The sequence below is a fragment of the Jaculus jaculus genome, chromosome 9 (assembly GCF_020740685.1).
Source record: "Jaculus jaculus isolate mJacJac1 chromosome 9, mJacJac1.mat.Y.cur, whole genome shotgun sequence".
NCBI classification, from domain to species: domain Eukaryota; kingdom Metazoa; phylum Chordata; class Mammalia; order Rodentia; family Dipodidae; genus Jaculus; species Jaculus jaculus.
The window spans coordinates 41,459,903-41,475,859 of record NC_059110.1 but is presented as its reverse complement, the minus strand read 5'-3'; the positions used below and the strand labels follow the sequence as shown (position 1 = coordinate 41,475,859).

The window sequence follows — 15,957 nt, the reverse complement described above, 5'->3', positions numbered from 1 at the left end:
CTATTCAACCATTGGGATCTCATGGAGCTGAAATGTTTTTTCACTGACAAACCTATAATAAGCAGAGCCAATAGATTACCCACAGAATGGGAAAAAAATTTTGCCAGCTATACAACTGACAGAGACCTAATTTCTAGAATCTACAAAGAACTCAAAAACCTAAGCAATAAAGTCAAACAACCCACTCACAAAATGGGGCAGTAAAATGAACAGGGAGTTCTCAGAGGAAGAAATATACCATATACTGTTGGTATGGCTAGAATCTGGAAGAGAGTCAGTCCCCAAAAAGTTAGCTTGCCTAGTGCCAGAAGGTACTTCATGAGCAACTGGGGGAAAATGGCCAATATCTGCCCAAGCAACTCATGGTCTAAGCTACTCAGCAGCAAACAACCTGACATGATGCTCTCTCAAGTGCAATAGTGCCACACAACCATGGTGGGTAACCAACTGCTCTTGAATTGGCTAAGAGATCCACTCAGTGGAACGGAACCCATAACTGGAACTGGGAAACAGGTCAGAAACATATGCAAAAAAAATGAGTTTCTTCTCAAATATCAAGCTCCTACAAATCTTGGGCTACAAGAGGGCCTACACCTATCAAATTCTCTCTAAAACAATAATGGTTTTCCCATTTATCCAGTGGTACTTTCACTCTATGTTGGCAAATCTGCTTCTCTTTTTCAGATAGATGCACACCCTGAAGAGAGACTCAGCCCATCGTACCTGAAGCCTTCTGAAGCCACAGAGTAATTGGGAAAATGAGAAAGAGTGCTGCTTTCTTGGTGAACCTGGTATCAGCACAAGAGTGAAGGAGATAGACACATAGAACACTCAACTCCTACTAAACCAGAGATCCAGGGACACAGAGGTTCCCAAGACCTTATCATTGAAATAGACCTAAAATGAATTCAACATGGTTCAGGGAAATTCATGGAAGAGGGAGCGGAAAGATTGTTAGAGTCACATGTTGTGAAATTACACACAGAGACATTGCCTTTTCCCCATAACTGATGGCTATCCCTGCAATGCACGACCCACAATCCCCAAGGAAGAGGGTCCCTTCAGAGCGGGGAGGACAGGGAGAAAGCTAAGGATGGTACCTACATGGCTGTTTACACACTGAGTATGTACATAACATATAAAGGAAAAAATAAAATTATGATTTTTATATGGACATGAACCATAGAATCATCCAGTTTAATCTTCCCATTCTAAAGTAGTGATAATCAAAGCCAAGAGAGTGCAGAGAAATGCACAATTAATGGCAAAACAGGGCTAGAATAAAGATGTTAATATGCTCTGTTTGGTTTTTTCCCCAAAATGATTATAGAAAAAAAAAAAACATTATTCTTCTAAAGTTCATGGATGTCACACTAAAGTCCTTTAAATATAAGAAAAATTAAATGTAAATGAATTAGAATAGGAATGTTTTGATACTTATATATTTTGAAAATTTTAAAAAGTATTTGAGAAAATATTTTGAGCTGTATTTATTCCACAATGTTTGAAAAGCAGCTTGTGGTATTTAACATCCCCCAAAGGCAGCTGGGTTTTCCCATCCCAATTTCGTAGCAGTGTGCTGAGAGATAAATAGATAAAATAATTTTCCATAATTTTAGCACAAATATAGCTGAGTAGCTTAAGCTGTCATATTAAAAGTTTTAGAACCAGTTAATCTTCTTGCTCAATTTTGTCAAGTAAAATGTCATAACTACTTTCAAGTAGCCAAAAAAATCACAAGTGAAGGAATTTCTCACTGACAAGTCAAGCTTTTGTGACAGAGCGAGGCAATGACTCTTTTCTTTTTCTCATGTTACTCTTTCTCTTGACTTGGTAATGTCAGGCCTTCTCAGTGACACCTTTTTGCTTGAGATACCAAGCACTTGAAAACCTATAAAGGGCAAAGGACTTTCATTTTTGCACTGTTGTAATTCAGGAGGTTCCAAGACAGCCAACTCCCAGGTTTAGTAATTCTCCAGACACAGAACTCAGCAAAACAGCTCCTGCACACTTACGGTTTAGTCCAGTGAGGGATTCAAACTGAAGACAATAAGTGACAGGGAAGGCAGTTAGAATAGACAGGGGACAGTAGTCACCAGGCACAAGCTACCAATTATCATCTGCCAATGCCACTAGTAGACAATGCTTATGTCTGTCAGCAATGATAGGCAACAAATTGAGTATTGCCAATGAGGAAGTTCACTCAAGTCTGTGTCCAGGGTTCTTGTGAGGGTGGGGTGTGTGGAGGTCAATAACGTAGACATGGCTGATTGTTTATGATCTTAGTTTCTAACCCTCCAGTGTTCAAGCTGACATGACTCAAAGCCTGGATCATAAATCCCATTATTAGCACAGACAGTGCGCAATGAGCAGTGGATCCCAGTTAAACAAACGCTGTCCTAGTTGAGCAGTACAAGGCTGTAGACGTTACTTCAAGCAACTTGATACAAAGGCCAAACCTTTCTTCATTCAAGGTTAATACTTTACAAATGAATTTTATAAATTTAAATTTTAGTTGTCTAGAGATAAGACTCCTCAGCAACTTACTCCTTCCCTCCTTTATTCTTCCTCTCTCTCCCAAAATCTCCAACCTCCTTTGGATTAGAATGCCCTTACATCTTATTAATCATGGTATTCCATAAACTCGTGGGAATTTCTAATATTATAACTTAATTAGGTCAAACAACAGTTAAATAATATCACATGGTGTCTGAAAAAAATGCAGTAATTCACTCAAGAATTCAAAATTCATGTTATCCGTAATATTTACACATAGATCTTTTTAAATTTTTTTAATTTTTGTAATTATTTTCAATTTTATTTTTTATCTTTTCACAATTTTTATTAACATTTTCCATGATTATAAAAAATATCCCATGGTAATACCCTCACCCATCCCCCACACTTCCCCCTAAAAATTCCATTCTCCATCATATTACATCCCCATCCCAATCGTTCTACTTACATATATACAGCACCAGCCTATTAAGTACCCTCCTCCCTTCCTTTCTCTTCACTTAATATCTCCTTTTTAACTTGTTGGCCTCTGCTACTAAGTATTTTCATTCTCACGCAGAAGCCTGATCATCTGAAGCTAGGATCAACAAATGAGGGAGAACATGTGGCGCTTGGCTTTCTGGGCCTGGGTTACCTCACTTAGTATAATCCTTTCCAGATCCATCCATATTCCTGAAAATTTCATAACTTCATTTTTCTTTACTGCTAAGTAGAAGAACTCCATTGTATAAATGTGCCACATCTTCATTAACCACTCATCAGTTGAGGGACATCTAGGCTGGTTCCATTTCCCAGCTATTATAAATTGAGCAGCAATAAACATGGTTGAGCACATACATCTAAGGAAATGAGTCCTTTGGATATATGCCTAGGAGTGCTATAGCTGGGTCATATGGAAGGTCAATCTTTAGCTGTTTTAGGAACCTCCACAATGATTTCCACAGTGGCTGGACCAGATTGCATTCGCACCAGCAGTATAGAACACATTCTGTTTTTCACATCCCTGCCAACATTTATGATCCTTTGTTTTCATGAGGGTAGCCAATCTGACAGAAGTGAGATGGAATCACAATGTAATTTTAATCTGCATTTCCCTGATGACTAGTGACAGAACATTTTTTAGATGCTTATATGCCATTCATATTTCTTCCTTTGAGAATGCTCTATTTAGCTCCATAGGCCATTTTTTGACTGACTTATTTGATTCCTTATTATTTAACTTTTTGTGTTCTTTGTATATACTAGATATTAATCCCTTATCAGATGTATAGCTGGTGAAGATTCTTTCCCATTCTGTAGGTTGCCTCTTTGCTTTTGTCACTGTGTCCTTTGCAGTGCAAAATCTTTGTAATTTCATGAGGCCCCAGTGATTAATCTGTGGTTTTATTGCCTGAGCAATTGGGGTTGTATTCAGAAAGTCTTTGCCAAGACCAATATGTTGAAGGGTTTCTCCTATTTTTTCCTCTAGCAGTTTCAGAGTTTCATGTCTAATGTTAAGGTCTTTAATCCATTTGGACTTAATTCTTGTGCATGGAGAGAGAGAAGAATTTATTTTCATCCTTCTGCAGATATATAACCAGTTTTCCCAACACCATTTGCTGAAGAAGCTGTCTTTTCTCCAATGAGTATTTTTGGCACTTTTATCGAATATCAGGTGGCTATAGCTACCTGGACTTACATATGGGTCCTCTATTCTGTTCCATTGATCTACATGTCTGTTTTTGTGCCAGTACCATGCTGTTTATGTTAGTATGGCTCTGTAATATAGGTTAAAATCAGGTATGGTGATACCACCAGACTTATTTTTGTTGCTCAGTATCATTTTAGGTATTCAAGAGTTTTTTGTGATTCCACATGAATTTTTAGATTGTTTTATCTATTTCCATGAAGAATGCCGTTGGAATTTTGATAGGGATTGCATTAAATGTGTAGATTGCTTTTGGTAAGATTGCCATTTTCATGATGTTGATTCTTCCAATCCAGGAACAAGGGATGTTTCTCCACTTTCTAGTGTCTTCTGCAATTTCCTGCTTGAGAGTTTTAAAGTTCTCATTGTAGAGTTTCTTTACTTCCTTGGTTAGGTTTATTCCAAGGTACTGTATTTTTTTTTTATGCAATTGTGAATGGGAGTGATTCTCTGATTTCATCCTCTGTGTGTTTGTTGTTAGCATATAGGAAGGCTACTGATTGATTTCTGTGTATTTATTTTGTATCCTGCTACATGGCTGTAGGTTTTGATCAGCTCTAACAGCTTGCTAGTAGAGTCTTTAGGGTCCTTTATGTATAGAATCATGTCATCTGCAAATAATGATAACTTGATCTCTTTCTTTCCAATTTGTATCCCTTTTATGTGTGACTCTTGCCTTATTGCTATGGCTAAGACTTCCAAAACTATATTAAATAGAAGTGGGGACAGTGGACACCCTTGTCTTGTTCCTGATTTTAGTGGAAAAGCTTCCAGTTTTTCCCCATTTAGTAATATGTTGGCTGTAGGCTTGTCATAAATAGCCTTTATTATATTGGGATATGTTCCTTCTATTCCCAGTCTCTGTAGGACTTTTATCATGAAGAGATGTTGGATTTTGTCAAATGCTTTCTGTTTGTCCAATTAGATGATCATGTGATTTTTGTCCTTCAACCCATTTATGTAATGTATTACATTTATAGATTTTTGTATACTGAACCATCCCTGCATCTCTGGGATAAAGCCTACATGGTCAGGGTGAATGATCTTTCTGATATATTCTTGTATTCTGTTTGCCAATATTTTGTTGAGAATTTTTGCATCTATGTTCATGAGGGAGTTTGGTCTGCCATTTTCTTTTTTTGTTCTATCTTTGCCTGGTTTTGGTATCAAGGTGATGCTGGCTTCATAGAAGGAATTTGGTAGAATTCCTTCTGTTTCTATTTTCTGGAAAAGCTTAAGAAGCAATGGTGTTAGCTCTTCCTTGAAGGTCTGGTAAAATTCAGCAGTGAATCCATCTATGCCTGGGCTTTTTTTAGTTTGGAGATTATTGATAATTGTTCAGATTTCTATGCTTGCTATAGGTCTATTGAAGTGATTAATCTCATCTTGATTTAATTTAAACTCATGGGAATTTCTAATATTTTAATGTAATTAGGTCAAACAACAGTTGAAGATCACATAGTGTCTGAAAAGAAATGGAGTAGTTCACTCAAGATATGAAAATTCATTTTACCCCTATTATTTACACATAGATCTTTAAGGCCCTTGATTCATAATTTTGGAACTTCAGCTCTATGTCATGCATAAGTCACTACAGAATATGGTTTCATTGTTTATTTTCTGTAATATTGAAAAGATATTTTAAATTTTTTTATTTTTATTTATTTATCTGAGAGTGACAGATGGAGAGAGAAAGAGGGAGAGGGTGAGAGAGACAGAATGGGTAAGCCAGGGGTTCTAGCCACTGCAAATGAACTCCAGATGTGTGCCCCCTTGTGCATCTTGCTAACTTGGGTCCTGGGGAATAGAGCCTTGAACAGGGGTCCTTAGGCTTCACAGGCAAGCGTTTAAGTGCTAAGCCATCTCTCCAGCCCTGAAAAAATATTTTGTTGGTTTCTAAATATATGCAGAATGTTAAGGCCTGGTCTTCCATATATCTGTAATACCTTCTTTGAACATTTTGAGGTATTCTACAAATCATAAAGGAAAATGCTGGGACGAGGACTATTTTCTCCATTGAACAAATCAACAACTGAATTTTCCTGAGCTTGACACATATTTGATAGAGCTCAAGAAATACCTGTTGTCCCAAGAACAAGTGTACTTGCTTGGCTTAGTTATGTATACACATGCAGACAGGAACCTTTAACGTCTGTCCCATTTCTCCTCTGTTCATTGGGATGAAACTGTTTCATTCTTATTTTAAATTTTTCTTGGTCTGTCCATTATAAAAGCAGAAGTGAAAAAAACACTTATAATGATGGACGTAAAAGCACTAACATTGACTCAGTTTTTTGATCAGAAGACTACCATCACTAGGCAGGTAAAAGAAAATCCAGAAAGATTTCAGGGATGCTGTCAGAACCTGGATCAGGAATGGAAAAGCACAAAATGCAGAGGTAAATTATAAACACTCAGAGGATGCTTGGTAGTTACACTTTAATCACTTTTTTATGTTAAAAGATTATTTAAGTGTGATGTCACATATTAAACAATCCTTAGAGTGATTAAATAAGTAGATTCTATACACCCATAAGGTTGATGAGACTACAAATTGGTACTCCATTGTTGTGGTAATGTCCACAGAAACCTTTAAAACACAACTAATCCTTTCTGCAGGCATTTTATTTCTAGGATTTTAATGTATAGTATAAAGGTGTCCAAATGGTACACTAAATGTTTATGTTCTACTTATCAACACTTCAAGATCATATTTTTTATTGAAATCATAAAACACTTATTTCACACAGTTAATAAATTCTCACATTATCTGCATAGAAATATTTCACATGGGGACTTCCGGTTAAGATGGTGGCGTAGGTACCACGGCAAAGCAGCCTGGGGAGAAAAAAGACCAAAAAACCCCAGCAAAATACACACATTACTAAAAAGTGAGGTATATAAGAAATTGAAGCAGCAGTGGAGAACTAGAAAAGATCCAGAGCATCCAGAGCCCGCACAGGCTGGCAAAAGCGGCCCCGGCATCTCTACCAACCACGGCAGTGGCGGCGCACCAGAAAGCCACCAGGCACGGCTCAAGCCACAGGAAAAACCAGGTGCGGGAGCTTCCACTCACACCAGCACTCTCCACAACTCAGGAAACATGAAGGGAGAGCAGCAATGAGCAATGGAGGAGCAGACCACAAGGTAGAAGAACACGTGGAACAGCGAGAGAACCCGAGCAGCTGCGGCTCCCTCCCCTCCCCCGCCACCTGAGCCCAGCTCCAGTGAACAGAGCAGCATCCCAGGACCCAGCCACACCAACTTGGGCCAACAGCGGGACCCAAGCAGGAGCAGAGACTGGTAGCAACATCAGCGGCTCCGGCACTGGTAATAGAGACCCCCAACAGCAGCAGACCCAGCAGCAGCAGACCCAGGAGAAGCAGCAGCGGCAGACCCAGCAGCAGCAGCAGCAGCTTCAGTGGCAGCAGCGGCAGTGGACCCAGCAGCACCAGCTTCAGCAGCAGCAGTGGCTCCAGAAGTGGCTGCTACAGCAGCAGCACCAGCAGAGGCAGCAGAGGCAGCAGCACTGGTGGGCCCAGCAGCAGCAGCTTCAGCTGCTGACAGACCCAGCAGAGGCAGCTTTAGCAGCAGCAGTTCCTGCAGTGTGAGGGGTGCTGATCTTCAGGGCCACAGTTGCCAGGCTCGGTTTCCCCAACAGGAAAAGCCAGCGCCCAGCTCCAGAAATCAGAACAGAAGCCCGATGACCAGGCAGCAACTTGACTGAGACCAAAATCATCCAAGGTAATTGGGATTGCACCAGGGAAGGGTCCCACTTGGTCACAAGCTGACTTGGATCCCTCAACAGACCAGAAATCTTAACTTCTATGTTGATAGAGGATCTGGTTGTTATAATAACTACTCTGGCATACATACTTGGGGCTGTTTTAGATAGAATGGGTACAATGTTTATTTAACTTTTAGAATCTACCTGTATTTTATTCCACTCAGCCTACTTGAATACTCTCATAGCAGGGAAACTCAACACCTAAGAGTACCTTTGTAGATACTCTGTGAGTCTTAAGAGCCACACCTAACACCTTAAGCTCCTACCCTGAAAATATATAACATCAATTCAATTGATACAGCTAAGAATACCCAGCTAGCTAGAAAATTAACTTAATCCAAGATGCAAAAATATATACATTATAACACAAGAAACACTAAAAAGCAAGATGATATAAATCCACCTAAAAGTATTAATGCATCAGAAATGACCTCCACTGAGAACCAGTTAGAGGACATGCCTGAGAAAGATCATTTCCTTGATTTATAGGGCCTACCTAAATGAAATCAAAAGGAGATTAATCACTTAAATAGACCTATAACAAACATGGAGATCCGAACAGTTATCAATAATCTTCCAACTAAAAAAAGCCCAGGCCCAGATGGATTCACTGCTGAATTTTACCAGACATTTAAGGAAGAGCTAACACCATTGCTTCTTAATATTTTCCAGGATATAGAAAAAAAAGGAATTCTACCAAACTCCTTCTATGAGGCCAGCATCACCCTGATACCAAAACCAGGAAAGATAGGACAAAAAAGGAAAATTACAGACCAATCTTCCCCATAAACATAGATGCAAAAATTCTCAACAAAATATTGGCAAACAGAATACAAGAGTATATCGAACAGATCATTCACCCTGACCAAGTAGGCTTTATTCCAGAGATTCAGGGATGGTTCAATATATGCAAATCTATAAATGTAATACATTATATTAATGGGTTGAAGGACTAAATCACATGATCATCTAATTGGACAAACAGAAAGCATTTGACAAAATCCAACATCCCTTCATGATAAAAGTCCTACAGAGACTGGGAATAGAAGGAACAACAAAGAGTTGGCACACAGAGGATGAAATCAGAGAATCACTCCCATTCACAATTGCATCAAAAAAATAAAGTACCTTGGAATAAACCTAACCAAGGAAGTAAAGAATCTCTACTATGAGAACTTTAAAACACTCAAGCAGGAAATTGCAGAAGACACTAGAAAGTGGAGAAACATCCCCTGTTCCTGGATTGGAAGAATCAATATTATGAAAATGGCAATCTTAACAAAAGCAATCTACACATTTAATGCAATCCCTGTCAAAATTCCAAAAGCATTCTTCATGGAAATAGAAAAAACAATTCATTTGGAATCACAAAAAACCTCAAATATCTGAAATAATACTGAGCAACAAAAATAAGTCTGGTGGTATCACCATACCTGATTTTAACCTATACTACAGAGCTATAGTAACAAAAACAGCATGGTACTGGCACAAAAACAGACATGTAGATCAGTGGAACAGAATAGAGGGCCCAGGTGTAAGCCCAAGTAGCTATAGTCTCCTGATATTTGATAAAAATGCCAAAAATACTCATTGGAGAAAAGACAGCTTCTTCAGCAAATGGTGTTGGGAAAACTGGATATATATCTGCAGTAGGATGAAAATAGATTCTTCTCTCTCGCCACGCACAAGAATTAAATCCAAATGGATTAAAGACCTTAACATCAGACCTGAAACTCTGAAACTGCTAGAGGAACAAGTAAGGGAAACCCTCCAACATATTGGTCTTGGCAAAGACTTTCTGAATACAACCCCAATTGCTCAGGCAATAAAACCACAGATTAATCACTGGGACCTCATGAAATTACAAAGATTTTGCACTGCAAAGGACACAGTGAAAAAAGCAAAGAGGCAACCTACAGAATGGGAAAAAATCTTCGCCAGCTATATATCTGATAGAGGATTAATATCTAGGATATACAAAGAACACAAAAAGTTAAATAATATGGATTCATACAAGCCAATCAAAAAATGGGCTATGGAGCTAAATAGAGCATTCTCAAAGGAGGAAATACAAATGGCATATAAGCATCTAAAAACATGTTCTATGTCACTAGTCATCAGGGAAATGCAGATTAAAACTACATTGAGATTCCATCTCACTCCTGTCAGATTGGCCACCATCATGAAAACAAAGGATCATAAATGTTGGCAGGGATGTGGAAAAAGAGGAACCCTTCTACACTGCTGGTGGCAATGCAATCTGGTCCAGCCATTGTGTAAATCAGTGTGGAGGTTCCTAAAACAGCGAAAGATTGATCTACCATATGACCCAGCTATAGCACTCCTAGGCATATATCCAAAGGACTCATCTCATTTCCTTAGAAGTATGTGCTCAACCATGTTTATTGCTGCTCACTTCATAATAGCTGGGAAATGGAACCAGCCTAGATGTCCCTCAACTGATGAGTGGATAATGAAGATGTGGCACATTTATACAATGGAGTTCTACTCAGCAGTAAAGAAAAATGTAGTTATGAAATTTGCAGAAAAATGGATGGACCTGGAAAGGATTATACTAAGTGAGGTAACCCAGGCCCAGAAAGCCAAGCGCCACATGTTCTCTCTCATATGTGGATCCTAGCTACAGATGACTTGGCTTCTGCGTGTGAATGAAAATACTTAGTAGCATAGGCCAGTAATTTAAATAGGAGACCTAAAGGGAAGAGAAAGGAAGGGAGGAGGGTACTTAATAGGTTGATATTGTATATATGTAAGTACAATGATTGTTTTTGGGAAGTAATATGATGGATAATAGAATTTCAAAGGAGAGTTTTGGGAGGGAGGGAGGGGATTAACATGGGATATTTTTTTATAATCATGGAAAATGCTTATAAAAATTTAAAAAAAAATGAAATATTTCACATGGTCCCAAATCATGATATATAGACACTTTAGTAACTTGCTAAGTGCTCAGGATTTTTCACTAAATAATAAAGGAAGTGAAGCAGAAAAGAATTATAGTTTATATATTTCATAAACACAGATGCAAACAGAAAAATGAAACATACCAATGTGATTTAAGTGTTGAGTACATTGGTGTGCTCCCTCCCTCCCTCCCTTCCTTCCTCCTTTTCTTCACTTCCCCCCACTTCTTAGTTTCTTCTGCTTTCCAAATACTTTAAAATTTGGATATATTACATTGTTTCATTTGACTGCTAACTTACTCATAAATTTTGCTATTTTTATTTTTCTTGGAGGATTTAGATGGAAAAAGAAAATGAAATCATATTTTCTTCTCTTTTCCAGTTGCTGCTCTTTTCATCTCACCATTCCAAGTTATCTTCCTCCACTCCAAGGATGAAAAGGAAAAATAATAGGAAGGAAAACCAACTGCCTTTGAGAAGCATAAAACTATTATCCTCATTTACTATACTTCAGGAAACACATTTTTAATTAAATTAATATTTTCACTTGGTTTGATAATTGAGGTGCACTTTGGTAGACAAACAAGCCTGCAATTTTTCCATGTAATTGTCCCATGGTATTTAAGTATTATGTATTCCTTCTCCACAATAGGTAAGAATTTCATTTAAAATTTAATATGCTTTAGTAAAATGATTCATAGTGTCTCTGATCCAATATAATTTTTCTAAGTTAGCTCTAGGCTTAAAAAAATGTACTTATTTGCAATGGGAGAGAGAGTGAAAGAAAGAAGAAAGAAGGAAAGAAGAAACGAAGAAGAGAGAAAAAGGAAGGAGAGACAGAGAGAAAGGGAGGAGAGAGAACAAGATAGGAGAGAGAATGAGAATGGATGCTCCAGAATCTTTTGCAGCTGCAAACTCCAGATGAATGCACCACTTTGTTCACCTGGCATCATGTGGGTACTGGGGGATTGAACCTAGGCTGGCAGACTTTGAAAGCAAGCAAGCTTTAACTGTTGAACCATCTCCCTAGCCCACCTGTGCTTTTTAATTGTCTAATGCCCAGATAAAAATTTTCAAGAGAGGCAAAAGTAAGTCATGTTTAAAGCCCAGGATAAGCAAAGTGTAACAGAGCACATTCAGTAATGACAAAAAGCATTTAGCTTATGCCAATCCTAAAATTCTGGATCTGACACTGAATTTTGTATTGGAGTTCTGATATTGAAGATCCGTTTTATGCAAAATACACAGTTGATGAGAACATGTTCAGCTGAAAGTGGCAGAGGCAGAACATTAAAGACAGTTACATGACCGATGACATGCAGCCTACTGTCTGTCAGAAAACAGTCTGAGTGTGGACAGCATTAAGCTTGTGGTAGGTAAATGGAATTCTTGCTTATATGTAACTATATTTTCAGCCAATACCCTTTTGGGGAAAGGACTTACATCAGCACAATCATTACCTGTGTTTCATGATAACTTATTTATTTATTTTTTATTATTTGGTTTTTCAAGGTACATTCTCACTCTAGCCAAGGCTGACCTGAAATTCACTATGTAATCTCAGGGTGGCCTCAAACTCACAGCAATCTTCCTACCTCTGCCACTCAAGTTCTGGGATTAAAGAGTGCGCCACTGCACCCAGCTAATTTTTTAAAATTTTTTTATTTATGAGAGAGAGAGAGAGAGAGGTGGGAGTAGGGAGGGAGAGAATGGGTGCACCAGGGCTTCTACCCACTGCAAATGAACTCCAGATGCATGTGACACCTTGTGTGTCTGACTTACATGGGTACTAGGCAATTGAACCTGGATCCCTAGGCTTTGCAGGCAAGCATCTCTCTAGCCCTGTTGCATGATAATTTTAATATTGGGTCTCAAGAGTGAATGCCAGGGGTGTCAGGCACAGGCTTCAAGCAATTCCGGGGTTACCTGGAACTTAGAGAACAACATGACTGCATGTTTAAAAAGCCAGAGGCTTCCTTCCCGGAAGAAGTCAGCAAGGAAAGAGCTACAGTTTATGCTGAAGGTATGACCAACCTTCAGGAATCCCAGCAGTGATGTCTGGTCAATTGAGTGTCAAGAAAATTCACTGTCAGAAACTGGCATAAAGAGATCAATTGCAGACACTGCCAGATCAAGTTCACAGTACCCAAGTGGTACTTTGGGATCCCAAGATCCCAGAAGGATTTTGAAGGGTTTTATTCTTATAAATGTTGCAGGGCACACATTTTTATTATTGCATCTCTTATAGTTTAGCTTGTGTTATTCTCAGCTTGCTGTCACTTTTCACTTGGAAAACAGATTATTGTCATAACCCATTGGAAAGAGTTGGCACACAGAAGGGGCTTATTGTCCCTGCCTTTAAGACAACAGTAAGCAGGAGAGGTAGGAAGCCATTTAGTCATGGTTGAAAAAAAAATGGAATAAAATTTAATCGTGATATGGCATTTAGTGATCAAATCCACTCCTTCCACATTTTCCCCGTGCATCAGATGCAGCTGAAGAAAACAGCCTAGGGTGCTACACTGCTTTCTCAGTACTCCTGAAGTAGTCAACTTTGTGGCATTTGCATTTGATTTAGAAAATATTTTAGAACAACTCAGTAAGAACTTCAAGGTTAAAAAAAAACTCTGCACACTTAACAGTGAACACTTCTCATATTATAGTTATGTGTAACTTGAATGCCCTTCTAAGATTAAAAAAAAAAAAAAGTAAAAGTAAGAGTTGGTTTCCCAATAATGTTTTCATTGGCTTTAGGGAACTAAAACACACCAGTGTCTGGGTGACTAATACTTCCTGTAAAATAAAGATAGATCAACACATAAGTTTTGGCTCAAATATAATTGTCTTGGAAACAGTTTTGGGGATGAATATGTTAATATTAACAAAACTAATGATTTTTACTAATGATGTAGTTTATTAATTAGGCAGGTCACATTACTACCTTATGTTAGCTAATAAAGGGTTACACACAGAGAGAAAGAGAGAGAGAGAGAGAGAGAGAGAGAGAGAGAGAGAGAGAGAGGGAGGGAGGAGAGAGAACACTGAGGGGAGGAAAAGGGGATAAATATCAGACTAGTTATTCATTAGTCTAAGTATTCCAGTTGGAGTACTAGTCTAACAGTGCTCTTGGGATTATCTGTAGGTTTCAGGTATCTTTTTCTTGCCGTACAAGGTGGAAAACATGGTTGGATATCCACAAGAGTCTGAAGAATTGCTGCCTTGGCATGGCTTCTTTGAGCTGCACATCCTAAACCAGTGTTTTCCAGTGCCAGGTTCCACGACACAGCAGCTTCATAGGAAGTTCCACTTAAGGCGCCAAGGGAGACTACAGGGTCTGCATGGGGTCCAGTGTGAACTCGGAGTGCATCTCAGCCTAACTCAGCCACCCCAACAGGGTGTGTGTGAGTGTGTGCGCGCGCGTGTGTACGTGTGGGGAGGTGTGCGCAGCGAGGGGAGGGGAGGGGAGGGGAGGGGAGGGGAGGGGAGGGGAGAGGCGGCGAGCCAGCGGGCTAGGTGAACACGAGGCGCGGGCGGCCGCCAGCTCGGCCTCTCCCGGGGCGCAGGCGGCGGGCGCGGGCTGGGCACCTCCCGGGCGCCGCAGGCCCCTGACCCTGCCCGGACCGCGATGGCTCGGGACTAACGGCCGCCGTGCCCGGGACTCGTCCGCCCCGCCCGGGGCTCGCGGCACCGCCCCGACCTGCATGTGGGCCGGGCGGCGCGGCGCCCCGAGCCAGCGGCCCTCGGCGTCCCCCGAGGCGGTGCCCGGCCGCGCCGGAGGAAGCGCAGCAGGAGCGGCGGGCCGGGCCGGGCCGCGCCGGGTTCTGCACGCACCGCGGCCCGGGAGCTCGGGGCGTCCCGGCCCCGGAGGAGGGACCCGGAAGCAGAAGCGGAGGCGCGCGTGGAGCCGAGCCGCGGCCCCCGCCGCCCGCCGGCGCCGGCTGGGGGTCCCGGCGGCTGGATGGGCAGCGGCGGCGCGGGCCGCGGGCGGCGATGGGCGAGGAGCAGAGCACGGTGAGCGGCGGCGGCGGCGGGCCCCAGGAGGCGCGGGCCCCGGCCGGGGGCGTCACGGCTGTCCGGGGGCCCCCGAGCCCGCGGGGGGACAGCGCCGGGGCGCCCGGGCTGCGCGCCGACCCCGAGGAGCCGAGCGGCGGCGCCCCGGGCAGCGCGGACGCGAGCGCCGCGGCGTCCCCGAGCAGCCTCCGAGGGCCCCTCGACTCCCAGGCGCTGGCACTGCAGCCCGGGCCGGACGAGGACGCCGGCCGCCCGCCGCTGCGAGGGCACGGACGGCGGGACGAGCCGCCCGAGGCCCGGCCCCGCGCCGCGGCCCCCGACGGGCTGCTCCTGGACGTGCTGGGGCCGCGGCGCCCGCACCCCGCCAAGAGGCCGGTCTTCTGCTCCGTGTACTGCGTGGAGAGCGACCTGCCCGAGGAGGCGCCCTCCCCCGAGCCGCCGCCGCCGCCGGCGCCCGACCCGGCTGGCCCCCCGTCCTCCTTCCCCAGCCCGCCGCCGTCGCTCCCCGCGGACCCTCTCTCCCCCGACGGCGGCAGCATCGAGCTGGAGTTCTACCTGGCGCCGGAGCCCTTCTCCGTGCCCGGCCTGTTGGGAGCGCCACCCTACTCCGGCCTGGGCGGGGTAGGGGATCCCTATGCGCCCCTCATGGTGCTCATGTGCCGGGTGTGCCTGGAAGACAAGCCCATCAAGCCCCTGCCCTGCTGCAAGAAGGCCGTGTGCGAGGAGTGCCTCAAAGTCTACCTGAGCTCCCAGGTAACCGCACCCCTCCCAGGTCCCCCCTTCACCTTGTCAAATCACCAGCAAGAAAAGGTGCTCCCCAGAGCTCTCTGCTCACAGTGGGGGGATAGGGCACACTTACCCAGGACCCCTATCACCTCACCTATCAGTTGTTACTGTGTAAGTGCATTTGGCCCTCACTGGTTTATTGACTGGAATTTAGCCCTGCTCTGTGCCCGGGGCTTTGGTTGGCAGCTGTAGGAGGAACAGGGTATAGGGTGAACTGACCTGTGCTTGCTTCTCTCAGGAGGTCG

General features: G+C 42.5%; 1 protein-coding gene across 1 annotated transcript in view; it reads left to right on the top strand.

Moving 5' to 3' along the window:
* The first annotated feature begins 14,905 nt into the window (after positions 1–14,905).
* The window catches only part of Rnf217 (ring finger protein 217), a 121,693-nt gene continuing 120,641 nt past the window's right edge, over positions 14,906–15,957 (top strand). Inside the window, exon 1 of the mRNA XM_004651348.2 lies at positions 14,906–15,679. Coding sequence (XP_004651405.2) covers positions 14,906–15,679 — 774 coding nt within the window. The remainder of the gene's footprint in view (positions 15,680–15,957) is intronic.